This window comes from Panthera pardus, unplaced genomic scaffold (genome assembly GCF_024362965.1).
Source record: "Panthera pardus isolate Hobbes unplaced genomic scaffold, ASM2436296v1 HiC_scaffold_15, whole genome shotgun sequence".
NCBI lineage: Eukaryota > Metazoa > Chordata > Mammalia > Carnivora > Felidae > Panthera > Panthera pardus.
In genome coordinates, this window is record NW_026526710.1 from 32,751,839 (window position 1) to 32,767,158 (window position 15,320).

At 39.1% G+C, this 15,320-nt stretch overlaps 1 protein-coding gene across 3 annotated transcripts in view; it reads left to right on the top strand.

Moving 5' to 3' along the window:
- L3MBTL4 (L3MBTL histone methyl-lysine binding protein 4) overlaps window positions 1-15,320 on the top strand; it is a 442,113-nt gene that overhangs the window by 321,254 nt on the left and 105,539 nt on the right. For all 3 annotated transcript variants that reach the window (XM_019418424.2, XM_019418426.2, XM_019418425.2), the window contains exons 15-16: window positions 1,954-2,127; window positions 14,038-14,108. In XM_019418424.2, coding sequence (XP_019273969.2) covers window positions 1,954-2,127; window positions 14,038-14,108 — 245 coding nt within the window. The remainder of the gene's footprint in view (window positions 1-1,953; window positions 2,128-14,037; window positions 14,109-15,320) is intronic.

Sequence of the window (15,320 nt, forward strand, 5' to 3'; positions counted from 1 at the left end):
GTTTCTTCCTTTTTTTTTAATGTTTTATTTTCATTTTTGAGAGAGAGCGCAAGCAGGGGAGGGGCATAGAGGGAGGCCAGCAGAGGATCTGAAGTGGGCTGTGGGCTCTGTGCTGACAGCAGCAAGCCCTGTGCAGGATGCAGGGCTCGAACTCTTGAAACATGGGATCATGACCTGAGCTGAAGTCGGACTGAGCCACCCAGGTGCCCCTCATGTTTCTTCTTTTGATGATGTTAAGAACCTTGTCCCCCTTCTGCCCATCTTATTGGTGCAAATAATTAAGTGAACAATTTTGAGGCTTTTTAAGAAAGTGCCAGTCAACTTAGGGAAAGTTGCTTATCCTGTGTGTGACTGTTTTCTTACCTGTAAAATAAATATGTCAATACCATCTTTGGGTATTTAGTAATAAATATTAGAAATAATCTATGTAAAAAACTTGAATTTTAATGGACCTATGGTACACACTCATCAGAGGTACCTTTTTTGGTCTTATTATAAATTGTATTTATTAGTATACATCTTCACTAGATTTATAGCAGGTGTTCAGTTAATGGATTATTGAATCAATAACTAAACAAACTAATAAATCAATGTCAAGTATTACACATTACGGAACATGAATGTAAAGGGGACCCTCCTGTCTGCAGCAAAGGCTGATGATCATCCCTGTTGCCAGTTTAGATTCACTCTGGCTTGTTTGGTCAGGCTGGTGACATCCTAACCACGCCATCCCAAAGTCCAGAAGATCAATTGTAGATGTAGGTTGGTACTAAAGGCTTTTTGGGGTTAGATTGTTTGTACGTTCTCCTTGGAAAACTCTATTTTAAAATAGAGGAAAAACTGCATTGGTCCCTGATTTTATCATGCCATTAAAATAGCAAAAGAAAACGTTCATGTTTTCATAATAAAAGAATTTATTATGCATCATATATCAGCAAATATACGGTAAATTGGAAGTAAACTCATAAAAAAGACCCAATTGCTTAGATATTGATGCATTTGACTATGTGCTTCCCTACATGGAGAGGATAGCACTGGGATAATAGTAGCCACTATCATATAATGGGGGTGTGTACATGTGTGTCAGTGTGAGATTTCTCATGGTCCCAACAACCCTTAGGGTTGGATCTGATTTTCCCATTTAACTGGAGAGAAACTGAAGCTTGAGCATGAAGTACCTTCCCCAGGGTTGTGCACAGGTGACCTCCTGTCACACCTGTGCTTTCCCTGACAGTGGCTCTCTGATTCCTCAGCAGCGGCAGAACTTTGGGGCTTCTTTAGAGACAGGGATGTGGGCAGAGAAATTTAACAGAGACTACTGATCAGCCTATAGAAAGAACCAGATCCTGTGTCCTGGCAGATCCTTGCTAGTTAGGCTCCAAACAACATTTCAGATTCAGGATCCAGCCTTCACTGTGGTCTCTCCGTTTTCATCTGAGGTGTCTCTTCACATTCAAACACGGCACTTCCTAGCAGGTTTCAGAAGGATTAAGCAGAAATACAGTATTTCTGGATACATGAATGTTAAGAAATAAGAACAGAATATTCTCTGATACTGGTAAATAGTTACCCATAGTATTTTGTGATGCACGTGGTCAAATCAGGCCATAAATATAAGAAAATAAAAACTTTCAATCAAGTGTTTATATAACATTTTCATCACTCTACCAGAAGCACATTATTATGTTAGTCTTAGATTTTTAAGTTTCCAAAATTGTAAAACTGTATGTGCTAATGACTCTACCGATGATACTCTGCGGACCAGTGTCTGTGATCTGGCACCTGAGATTTCCTCAAAGGGCGATCTGAAAAGAAACATTAGGGTATGTTCAGTGAGAGGAGAATGTCTGTATTCAGGTCTTAAAGTTTGGGTGTAAGTCTGTTCCGTTGACAGTGGATTCCTGATGTATCACTATAAACTGACGACTGTGCTCTCACTTTTATACAAACCAGTGCTTTTGGCTGCCCGTATTCCGACATGAACTTGAAAAAGGAGGCAACTCTTCATGACCGTCTGCGAGAACAGACACAGGCAAATTTGGAATCTGACTCTTCACATTCAAGATCAAAGAACCTCTGTAGTTTGAACTTCAACGGAAAACACGAGAAGGTGAACAGTCAGCCCAGGTAAGGAACTTTTTGAAAATGTAAATCAGAAAGTAAAGCATGCAGAATAAGAGCAAATATTTTAACTGTACTAGTTCCTTATGTTTCTTTGAAGCGGTTATGTTCGGTTTTGGGTATGATTATGTTCACTGGCTCCTAGAATTCATCTAAGGCTTGATGTTCATTTAAAACACATTTTTTATTTCTTCGCTCACAAAAATTTGAACTTACCCCTTTCTAAATACACATGTGAGGGATAAGAAAGCACATCTCATCTATAAAATTCCGTAAGAGTCCCCTTTATCTTGAACTTCTTTACTCTTTGGTATGGTGTCAGAGCCATGGCCGAGTATTTGCAGTCCCACCAGGACTGCGTCTCCTACCTGGGATCTGTCTTGTCATCGTTAATCCAGATGCACCTCACGCAGGATTTCTTCTCACTCGGAACAGTTTCCATTTTGACTCCTTGATCACGCTCTATCCTTTTGTTCTTAAGTGTGAGCTTCTGTTTTAAGTAAGCATCAATTTTTGATTTTCATTTACATGCTATCATTTTCTAAGGGGCTGCAAACACAACCTTATTTGGTATGTTTTAACCTAAATGTGTTAATAATCTAACAATTTTTTTTTTTAAAAAAGAGCTCCCTTTCTCCAAGTCAGGAATTGTAAACAGAAAAATCCAACACTCAGTAAGTAATGGGAGATCAGACAGGTGGAGCCAAGAAACGCCTGTCGGAGAAGTGAGAAGTGGGTGTTTTTCAGATTCTGCTTCAGACAGAAAGCACTCCCCTTCAAGCCCTTGAAAGACAGTAGACCCTCCTTCCTTGAGGTTTGAAGGAGCGGCTATTTGAGTGGCTGCTGTTTCTCTGAAACCTCCAGAGCTTTGCTCTTTTCATTCAGCACGTGAGAAAGGAAGAGGTGCGTGCCTTTCATCATGAGGGAGCTGCGTTTCCACTGCAACTTTCTGCCCATTTATGCCATGGGTCCCAGTAAGGCTGCTCCTTCACTCCCAAGGGGAGACCCATCCATTGGGAGAGTTTGGTGCAAAGTGTGGGTTTTGTTCTTTTTCAGGCAAATGTTGGTATAGGGTATTTGGGTGACCTTTCATTCTTGTCCAATAGCTGATTTTGGTTTTACTCTCTCTGCACACCACCGTGCAGATTAGCTCTCCTTTAATGTACAATTTCTTTCCTATGGATACTCATGCCTCTCTGTTTTTGTAGCTGTATCTTGCATTTTTTGTTATTTGTTATACACCCACTTCTCTTGTTGAAACTTCACAGGGTCTAGTTGTTCTTTACTGCTTTTTCCCACCCACACTGTTTACAACTGTAAGTGGTTTGAAAGCTCAAGCATCCTTTCTATTTCCTAGTTGAGGGAGAATTTTGTCCCTTCCTTTTCTTAAAACTGTTTTCCAAGGAATGGTGTTTATTTATCCCACCCAGAATTATAGAGACCAGTACATCCGTTTGCTCGTACTCTTTTTGTTCTATTATCTTTTTTTTTTCCAAATAAAAACTCAGTTTCTCTTGTAAACATTTTAGACATTCATCCTCCATGTCAAGAGTTGGAGAGACAAAACAGATCTTTGAAATGCTTTAAAAAAGCTGTTAGAACTGCCACATTCTTTAAGGCTAACTAAGCCTTTCTTTTTTAGCAAACACGGACGTATGGCCTCCCCTATCTTGAACTCCTCGTAGGCACTTACTCTTTTTAATATATTATTATATGCTTTACCATTTTGAAGAGGATTTGCGCTGAAATACATCAGATAAGCGTAATTACTACAGTAGAAAGAAGTAGAGAATGCCAGTTGATAACCAAGCAGAAAAATCACACATGATCCTATCCTGTCGAATCCTATTCACGGATGCCAAGCACTGTAGAAGTAGTTGGGAGAGGGGAGGGGAGTCGTGCGCATCTTGAATTCTTAAGCCTTCTTTTATTTTCCAGTCTCAAGACCAGTGCCCACATTGCACTCCAACCCCTGTACCCACCCCCCTTTTTCAACCAGCCATCATGACAATGTTTGTATGATACTGGCCCTAATGCCCACTTTGATTCTACACCCATCGCTGTGACATCCTGTTCATGGTCTAGAATTCCAGGCTGGGGGGAAAAGAAAAACAGATCAAGGAAATCATCAAGGAATCATATGTAGGCCAATTATGAGCAGAAAAAACATATATTTTAACTCTCCTCACAGTTTACTTGTAGTAGTTTCCTGAAGCTGACTTTTCCATAACCTAAATCTTTGCTCTTAAAACCACAAGATGTCAGATACAAGTGGAGGAGAATATTTAAATTCCATCTCTTTTCTTCTACATGTTGAGGAGAATGATTTTTACTTGGCTCATGTCCCAGATAGACGTGGGGGTTAAATTACTGAAAATTGGAGTTACAGTTTCCACACGCCTCCCATCCACCCATCCATCCACCTATCTATCCATCCATCCATCATTGAGCTCAGGACAGGCCTTTTGTAATTTCTTATACCAGCAACACTTGTCACCTTAGAATCTCCAGACTGCTGACAATTCAAGTGCAAAATGTAAAATTAACTCTCAACATTCTTCCAGAATCAATTAGATACTGCCCAGCAATTTAGGGAATTTTGTCTTTTCCCTAACTCCTTATTGGTTTTGTGATTACTTTTTAAAAGTATGTTTGTTTTCATATTAATCTTGGTAGAGGCAGTTATGATTAGTAAATCATCTAATTATGTTCACAGTTTCTGAATAGAGGGTCAAGTTTTAAAGTTGAGTGGATTACATGCTACCAGTGGTTTACAACATTCACGTTCATAGCAGTAATATGACATGTTAATATAGCTTTAAAGAGTCAGATTCCCAATAGGTCACCATTACTAAAAAAACATATATTCTTTTTTCCTTGTGTTAATAGGGTCAGTCGTATTACATTCATGGTGCATTAAGTACAGGCAAATGACATTATACTTGAGTTTCTGTCATTTAAGTATGGACTCTTGGGGAGAGAGAATAGTTTTAAATTGTTTGACAGTTTTATAGTCTGCACGTACATTACCTTTGGAACTTCCCATAGTCTTGTGATTTAGGCAAAGCAGATATTATTGTCATTATAATATTGCCATTTACAGTTGAGGAATGAGAGATCTTTAAAAGTAACTGATCTGGGACCCAAACATAGGTGTTCTCATTTGATCCAGCATATTCCTGTTTCAGTAAACTAATAATAGTGACGCCAGAAGTATTAGTAATAATAACTATCTAATATTCATGTCACATGCTTACTTTGGGCCACAAAGCACGGTGCTAAACAGTGTATATACATCACTGTGTTAATTTCATTTTATCCTCACAACAACCTTATGTGTGATAAGTATTCTTATTCTGAGTTTATAACGCAAGACACCTGCAGGGTCAGAGAGGTTAAGCAGAGCGTGCAGGACCACACAGACAATTAGTAGGAAAGTTGGGATTTGGGTCTAGAATTGCCTGACTCCAAATCTTGGACATGTTTCAACTACGTTAGACTACAAAGGAATGTTGGTTTAATGTTTTGAAGGGCCTGGCTGAATTTATGTATGGACTACTTTCTACCGTATCTAGGATCCTAAGGGTCATCTTGTGATGTATTTATTTCTTATTTTGTGAAAATAGAACTATTGGAGGGGAGGACTCTTCCTATGTTTCCCCAAAACCATTTACTCTCACTTACACTACATGTAATACAAAATTTTCCATCTTGAACACATTTCATTGTAATAGACTGAAGGCCTCACTCTGCAGCAAGGGAATTCAATTATACTCATTAAAACAGTGTCATCATAAAGAAATTACTTTGAAATGCAACTGCTCTCTCCCCCCATATTATCTTTTAACTGGCTTCCCTAGGCCCGAATGGGGCATTTTTTCCAGGCATTTCCCACCCACGTGAGTATTCTTTAATAACTTTTTCTTTTGCCTCCCCAAAGCGGTGCTTAATATATCCTAATTCATGCAATTGGTAGAACCACCATTGTTAATATCCAGTCATATTCATGTTCACTCATTGCTATTAAGAAAAGCTAAGAAAATGCCTAATAAATCTCATTTTATTTGTCCTAGTGCCTTCCATATTATAAATTTTGTACACTTCCCTAAGGCCTATATTGATAATACAAATGGCTGTGGAAAGCTATGGTAATCAGAGAGAATGGAACGTAGTGGAATAGTTCCTTAATGTTTCTTATAATAAATTGTTCTGCCACAAGCAACTAGTTTATTTCCACTACTCGCATTAGCTGCACCATAAATACTTTCTGTGGGGTGCGTTCTCAGAATTAAAACAGTGTTAGTTGGTTGCTTCCGGTATTAACCTTCCAGGTTATTACAAGGGTTTTCCTTAATCCATCAGTGTCTTCTCTCACGACTTCCCACATAAATTCCCTGCTGTGGGAGATAAAGTCAACTCAGTGTCCCACTCCCTCCCCGTCATCATCCACAATATTGCTTTAATTACTGGGCTGGTGGTGCCTTTGTTCTCATTCTTCCTACCTTGTCTACTTCCGCCTATATCTTCTCCCTTCACAAAGGCTCATTTTTTGTCTTAAAGTATTCTATAGCAGTTCCAGCCCATATGAGCTTCTTGAGGTTAGAGATCACATTGTACACATTTCTGTATTTCTGACAACTAGTACAATGCCTGACGCTCAGTAGGCGCTCAACAAATAAAATAGATTTGGAGCAGCCACTCTGTGTCAGACACTTGCTAGGCCCAGGGATATGGACCTAATAAGAAATAGTCCCGCTCCTTGATCTTAGCCCTGCTTTGTGCTTTGGTCCATACCACACTTCAGTAGCTTGTGTGTGTGCCTTTTTAATGCTTACTTTGCACGCGTGCCTTATTTTCTCGAAAGGACTAGAGACTGCTAAAGAGGAAGAACCAGTTTTCATTATGCTTTTGTTGCTTCCTCATTCCAGTCACATTATAGGTTCTTAGTAAATCTAAGTTGGTGGGTTCAAGTATATACCTTACTTTGCCTCTTAGAGTCTCCATTTCTTCACCTGTAAAATGAATATAATATGTGAAGCTTAGATCTTGCATCTAGGTGTATAGATGTAGGTAGATATAGATGTTATGACTGGGCCTGGCATGTAGTAGAGACTATTTAAATAATAGTTCCATATCTTTTCCAATTTTTATAAAAATCATTGATTTTAAAGTCTTGCAACTGGACCTAGTTGTGTATATGCAGCACATGTTTGCACCAAAAATGGAAATTTAGAACTTTATTTATTTAGTCTGAGTTACTCCTTGGCATCCAGAACTCAATTAATTACACCCCTTAATCAAGTGAACAGTGATCAACCATCAAGACAACCAGGATCCTGTTGGACCTCTAGAGGTTGTGGCTAGACAGGAAAGGCACCTCCACCCGGACAGGCTCCCTCCCTCTCCACACCTCCAGGTGCACTCTGAGGGACCTCTAGCTAAGTATGACAATCCTGGGGCTGTGTAATGGGAAGGGGCTCAAATATTGCCTACTCCTGCTTCCTGAGCATGGAAGGATATCAGAGCCAAAGAACTGAGTTTCCTTATTGACAATGTCATGAATGGCAACTTTGAGCTCTCTCCCAGTCATTGCTCTGCTCACTATTCCATACCACCTTCTCCACAAGAATTGGGATTCTGACTGTAACCACGTCCTGAAATCAAACATATTCATTCATTCATTCATTCATTCATTCATTCATTATTTTCCATTTAACAAATACTTAGAAAAGTACTGTTCTGAAATCTAATGCAAAACAGACTAAAATCCTTGTCCTCAGTAAGCTTTCACTTGGTGATAAGAAAATCACCCAAGCTAGTGAAGTGGCAGGACGAGGATTTGAACTCAGGCAGGAGGACTCAGCAGCAGGCATGTTGATTCACTCATTGCATCGACATTTGTTCATTCAGCAAATACGTGTGGAGCTTCTCCGCTGGCTGAGTGGTGTGTCAGGTGCTAAGGACATGGGGGTAAACAAAACTGTCCCGTCCCTGCAGGTAGAGGAGATGGAGGAGGAAAGACAAAAGTAAACCGTAAATGAGGAGAAAATCACAGACTATGATTAAGTGCCAGAGAAGAAGTAACAAAGGAGTGAATGGGCAACACTCAAAGTGTCTCCAGGATTACCTGTCTTAACGTCCTAGAGACCGCAAGCAGATCCGTGCCATTAGGAAAAACAAGGCGGGGGGGGGGGTGGGGGGTGGGGTGGGGGGGGATAGTTCTGTGGAATAGTTTGCAAATTGAAAATGAAGTGAGTTGTGTCAAGATCAGCTCAGCGGTGTGGACAGAAACAGTGCTGGGGTGAAAGGACTTGGCCCTCGTTGGATCCCCCTTGCCTAGCTTCCTTTGGCACTTTCGTTATAGTCTCGTGTTTTGTAAACAAATTGACACTTCTGCTGATATGTTACAAAATACCCAATGTATGCCTTAAAAAGATCTTTAAAACTATTTCTCTGAGCTGGTTCTTACAAGGCATTTTATAATTTATTGTGGATCTCTGGATTTCTGGAATCCTGCCTTGGCCCAGGCTCTCAGTAATTAAATGCTGCAGAACGGCGTGTGCTAATAAAAAGTCCACGGTTCCTTGCATAAAGGAATACTGCTGTTCCTGCACACCAGAAAAACAAGACTTTGTTGCCCAAGCACCAGCAGGCATTTTTTCTCATCTACATACTTCATTTGGCTTTAAAATAATTATTTTCCACTCATCGTAAATAGTAAAGTTGGGACACCTGACGTGATTTTTTCTCATAACTAAAACAAGGCTTATGTATTATAAGAAAAGTAGAAAATATAGATAAGTAAAAATAAAATAATAAAAATTAAAAAATTAATAATACTCAGACCTTTCCTTGTCAGATAGCATAACTTATAGACTTACAAAAATATGACAAAATTCCCACTACAGTAATTCAGATAATATAGAAGTTTTTTAAAGAAATTTCTCACTCCCCACTTCTCAACTCTGATGGGTGTCCTGAGGCTCCTTGTGTAAAGAGTCATGTTCTCTTTTACACTTTTTCTGTGTTTATATACATATGGATATTCAGGTATTCAGATATGAATAAAAGATATTCACTCTTTTAAAAAACAGTACAGTAATTTTGTGTTAATGTTTCTTTTGAGGTTGGCTTGTATCACTCTGGGTAGCTTAGGGTATAATCATGTTGGGGAAACATGACTGCATTCTTGACATGAACACATAAGGGAAGTTTTAAAGGACCCTGACATTAAATATAATAAATAAATAAAGCTTTAGCTTTTATAAAATACACACGTATTTTTATCCCAAGTTTATAATGGTGGTCTGAATAAGGCACCTGTAAATAAGTCAGCATTTATGGCCAGAAGAAAAATAACCTGGTCTTAGACTTTTATTTTTATATGGAAAAGTTGTAAAGACTTAAGCAACTAAGTCTGCCTACAAAGGAAAACAAATTTGCCCTATCCTTTATGCACTGCCATGTAAAACCATTGTTTGTTGGCTCAGAGAAAGTTTGACAATAAAAGATACTAGGCTTAAAACATGCTTTATTTATTTAACAATGTGTCATGGAAAATTTGCCATATTAAGTGGATTCAGTGCATTGTTTTTAATAATGATCGTATTCCGTAATGTGGACGTACCGTAGCTCATTCGCCTATTGACAGGTATTCAGGTTGTTTCCAGTATTTTCCTTCTGTAAATAGTGCTGCAGTAAACATTTTCATATGTAGATCATTTATTAATGCTTTATAATGCAGTACTTTTAAAAGTTGAATTGCATTTTACTTATAAACTAAACGTACTGTATGAATCCTTTCTTAGGTTTATAGAGTCTTACAGAGTCCTTGATTTATTTTGCTTTACTATAACTAAATTCACATATACAAACATATACATACATGTATACACACACGTAAACATAAGAATACGTATGTAGAAAGCCTTTGCAGTCCTCATAATATGTCCCCAGCCTGCACATCTCACCTCATCACACACCACAGCCCCTATGATTTCTTCCCCTGCCTGCTTTCCACATGCCAATGTCTTTGCGGTGTCTCTCTTGACGCTTCCCTTAGTAAAACTTGGTTTGAGCCCTCTGCAAACTCATCTCCTGAAAGCTTTTTCTGATCTCACTGACCTTTTAGGCAGGAAATCCCCTCCCACTTTGTGATCCCAAAGCAATTTCTTCCTCTCTTCATGTAGCCCTTTCCTCAGTCTGCTTTGTGTGGAAATTGGCACTGCTCACATCTGTATCCTCTGGTAGATTATGAGTCTTTTGGTGGCAGACCCCATTTCGGATGAATGCAACACCTGCATTTAGGAAAAGCTCAAAGAAATATTTGTTGGACTTGGGCAATTTGTCTAAAAAATAAAAAGCAGTCAGAGCTCAATATTTGCCTTTCAAGCCCTACTCTAAGTTATAACTACTGCAGTTATTAAGGCCATTTTGAGAAAAGTAGTAATGTAAATCCATCACATGTTATATGTATATTTTTGGCTTTAGGAGCCTTTCCTTTACTGCTAGAACAGGAGTCAGCAAACTTTTTGTCTAAAGGGCCAAGTAGTAAATATGTTAGGCTCTGGGAGCCTTAAGATCTCTGCTACAGTTTCTCAGCTTGACCACTGTTGTGTGAAAGCAGCAGTGGACAGTAAGTAGCAAATGAGCAGGGCTGTATTCTACTAAAATTTCATTCACAGAAACAATGGGCACAGAAACAATTTGACTTCTGGACTGTCTTTTGCAACTCCTGTTCTGGAAGGCATCTAACTACATTTAGACGACTAACCTGACTTAAATCCAAATTCTGATTTTTCCACTTTGGCTCTTCTGTTTACTGTGTGACTTTGGGCCAACTACTAAGCCTGTCTGTGTTTTTCAACACATGTGATTAATATTACCTACCTTCATGTTAGGCATCTAGTTCAGGGCCTAGCATTTACTGAACCCAGAAACAGTAGCCACTAACTTGCCTTATTAAATGTAGCCGAAGCATAGAAAGAGGGTCAGAGAGTATGCGGTCCCTTTTTCCGAGTGGATGTAGCAGAATCCTAAGGACAATGCAAATGGAAAACCAGTGGGTAGCAGAGCCTTTCAGATAACAGGGGCAGGTCTCACCAACAGAAACAGGAATCCTCTTAGTCATGTGCCCTCCTCTGTAGAGTGCATAGGGCTACACGGACAGACAGGTAGCCTGGCATTTACTGCTCCAATGGCAATATCACTAACAAAAGATTTTGAAGATTGCTTGGAGTACCTGGAACTATGAAGGCTGTATAAAAGGTATAGGCTAGGCTTCAAGCAGAATTATCGGTGAAATAGTAATACCTGGGGATTTTAATCGTGATACCTTTTTAGCTAAAATACAAACAATTACTCTTTGGCATATTACTGGCCTAATCATCTGCAAACGTTTCTACTGTCTGTATGCAGTAGATTCTTTTAAGATGCAGCCCTTCAATCGCTTTTCCCTCTGCCGTCAAGGTGAAGTCCAGACATTTGAGAACAGTGTGCAGGGCTCTCCACAACTTGGCTTTAGCTTGTTCTTTTAGTTCTTTGTGCTCCTGGCACAGGGCAGGTGCTTTAGCCAAATAGGTTGATTAGTTTCTTCATGTCCTGCAAACACCCTCCCTCCCATTTTGCTTATGCTCGGTCTACGGCAGTTTCTGCTTTTCTCCCACCCTAATTTTCTAGAATTTTACAAGGCTATTGGTCATGCACATCTCCCTTCTGTCAGGACCCGACCCAGCTGCATTCTCCGCAGAACTCCCCACTAGCCTAGTGCCAGGCCATCTCTCCCTCCAGCTGCCAGGAGCATGATTGACACTCCCTTTCTTCTGCTTTGTCTGTGACATCTCCTTGATGCCTTCTGTAAATGCTCAGCAAACATTGGACAGTGATGTACAGAGTACAAATCCAACCTGGATATGGAGTCTACAGACTTGAGTTTGTGTTCTGGCTTCATCATTGACTCACTGTGTGCCCAAGATGGGCAAGTAGCTTAAGATCTCTGAGCCTTGGACCCTTTATTTATACCAGGAGTCCTATCCCCACCTTACAGAGTTTGCACGAATGACGTGAGGGTGAACAAAGTGAAGAGTGGAGGAGTCCTTAGAAGGCATCTATCTCCCTCAGGAAATGTTACTGAGCCTGAACCGATTACAGGGTTTTGCTTGGTGTTATCTCCCCAGTGATGTAATAATTTTGAAAGTGAGACTGTACTGAAATATATGGGTGGTAAATGGCAGTGCCTGGAATTTTTTTTAAACTACTCAGTAAATTTATTTGATTTATGTTTAAATTGCTTTTCAAAATCCCCTTCAAAATTATATAAGGCATACCAGCTTCTGTTTTTCAAAATTTTTAAGTTAGAATCCAGATCTTCATCAGTATCTATTGTAGAGGGATGCTTTAAGATGGCTTGAAAATCAGCTCAGTTTCATCAAATTTGTCAAGTTTGGGGGAATATACCCAAACAAATATTTGCCAAAATATATAAACAGAGCTAAAATTATTCTTTTTTCCATCTTACTCTTTGCAAAATGACTGCACCATGCTATTTAGTGCACATGTTGTGCCCCTGGCATTCCACATTGACCAGCTTTCTCCACCAGATGCTCACTGCTTCAATTTAAACCCTCTTTCTATTGTTAATATTCTTTCTTCCAAGGATGTAAATAAATCCTGATGATCTGTATATATCCAGAATGTAATGAAAATTAAGCATATTGAATTAATGAAAATATTCCTCACATTTTTATGCATGTCTGTGCTGCCTAAAAGTTTGTAGACTATTTTGTAATATATCATTTCACTCATTGTTCAGAACCAACACCTTAAGGCAAGCCCAGTCTCCATTTTGCACATTGGGAAGCTGAGACCGGTAGATTTAAAAATGAGCTCTGGCTCACAAACCTCCAGCCTGGACCCAGATTTTCTACACTGAGGGTACCAGACCTCCTCTTAAGGTCCAAAGATGGGATTTGAAAAGAAATTCTTTCTCAGTTTCTTGATTTTTTGATTTAAAAAAGGTCTTAGTGGTAAAAAGGATCATCTAAGTGATATGTGGCTAAAATTACCTAGAGTTATGTAGAAGTTGCTTAGGTTTCTGTGTAAGGTTTTGGGAACTGAATCGGTGTCCTCACGTAAAACAGAAATTGAAGAAATACTCAGGAGCTTATCAGTGAGGATAAAATGAGAGAGCTGCTATGCAAGTAATAGGAAAATACATTTGCAAAGCAAGCTATTATAATGTTCATTAAAATCATAAATATATGCAGATAAATTAATCAACTATCTCAGGGTCTCTCTACTTAAAATTAATTTCCTAGGTAATTAGCAATGCCGGAAAAAGTTTCATTTTAGAAACTTCCATGTTCATTATAAACCATGAGCTTCAAGTTTTAATAAAGTTGTATGATGGAAAAGTTACAAAATTAGTCCTTACTGCATACCAGAGCATTTTAAAAGTTAGTTAATTCACTGACATTCAGCTGCGTAAATTACTTCATACAGTTGTTTTGGTACAATGTCTATAATCTTCTGATCAAAACAAGAGCTAAAACCATGAGTAGCAATTATTCTTTACCCACCTATTAGCACACCGTCCCCTACCATCCCTGCTAGCTCCTCCTCAGAGTCCGAAGAAATTATTCTCCAGAGAGTTTTGGAAACTTTTTACTGTAGCAGAATGAATGGGGGTTGGAGAAGGGAGAGCTTTCAAGTTACAGGCTTCAAAGTTGGTTTCTGACTGCAAGTATATTTTTAAAATCTTCTATGGAAGAAGAATTCTAACAAGGTTGTGTGCAGCAAGATACCTGCTAATTCACTATTGTTTACTCGGTGGTTTCTATTTAAATTTGTGCTGCTGTCGTGATTTATTCCTACCTCACAGGATAATGAATCTAGATTTTATTTCTGTTCTCTGCCCAGACTTGTACAGCAGGCAAAGTGTTTGAAAATCAAAGGAAAAGAAGATATTGACTTGGATAATCTCTTCAGAGGTAAAAACGAAAATACTAGCAAAAACACAGACTATGCTTTTTTGTGTGAAATATGTCTTATTTGTTTGCTGGGTTGGTTTTATCACTCCAGTAGAGAACAGTGGAACGAACTTGAAGAGGGGAGGAAGATTTGTGTTCTAGTCCCAACCCTTCGGACAACTAGGTTCCACTACTTCTCCAGCCTGACCTTGATTCCCTCATTTTTAAAGTGAAAGGGCTAGACTGTGATTTCTGTGGTCCTCACTCCTGATGGCACAAATCAGAACCTATCCAAGTAAAGGTCTCTGTGGTGGAGTCACTCGCCATCTGCAAGAGGGCATGGGGGAGGGAAATCAGGAGTATCTCACGGCATTTGTATATGTTGGGGGACTGGGAAATGTACCTCCTATTTAAGACAGGCAAGAAGGTTATTGGGGGAAAAGTTTAACCACTAAAAGCTGAAGGATTATAGAGTGTAGGAAAAAGAACTGCCTGTCTTCATTTAATTCTCTTTCTTTCTGATTAAGGTTTGCTCTAGACAGAGTTTCACCTATAATTTTGAGGTTCTATTGTAGTAAGCTAAGGAATGAGTTTCCCCTTAGTTATGTTAATTTAGTGCAATAGTTCTTATCTCATCAGATGAAAACATTGGTAATTTGTAATCAGCGTCCTTATGTCTTCAGCCATAGTAGTTCTTCTGTATGTTTGTATCTCCCAGAACACCTTAGGAAATCTGTTCCTCTTCCAGAGGAAAAGAAAATTAGTGAGTTTTCTGCTGACTTGGCCAAAAGTGGAACAAATTAGCACAATTTGGTAGCACTGCGCTCATCTCCACTACAGTTACCCATTAGACTTTTCTTAAGAGAAAAAAAAAAGCTGTACTTGGCAGCCATTGAGAACAAAAGAGTTATGACATCTGTGAGCAAAGCTAACCTATTCACTTCAGGCAGGGACCACACTCAGCTGTGGTTGGAATAATGACTCTTGATTTCATCTCAGCCGAAGAGGGAGGAAGAATCTTTTCCTCAGAAAATGAGGGCAGTTGAGTTACTTTGGTTTCTTTGTGCATCCACACATTTCTCCCTAACCAGAGAATTTCTGTGTAATATAATCAGGTCTGAGCATTTAGAAACTGCTCCATACAAATGTTCTAATCCACTTTACCATGCCTCCATTCTGTAAACAACATGTGTTTTGGAACCGTATAAAGAGCTCTAAAAAAGTGTCAGTGTT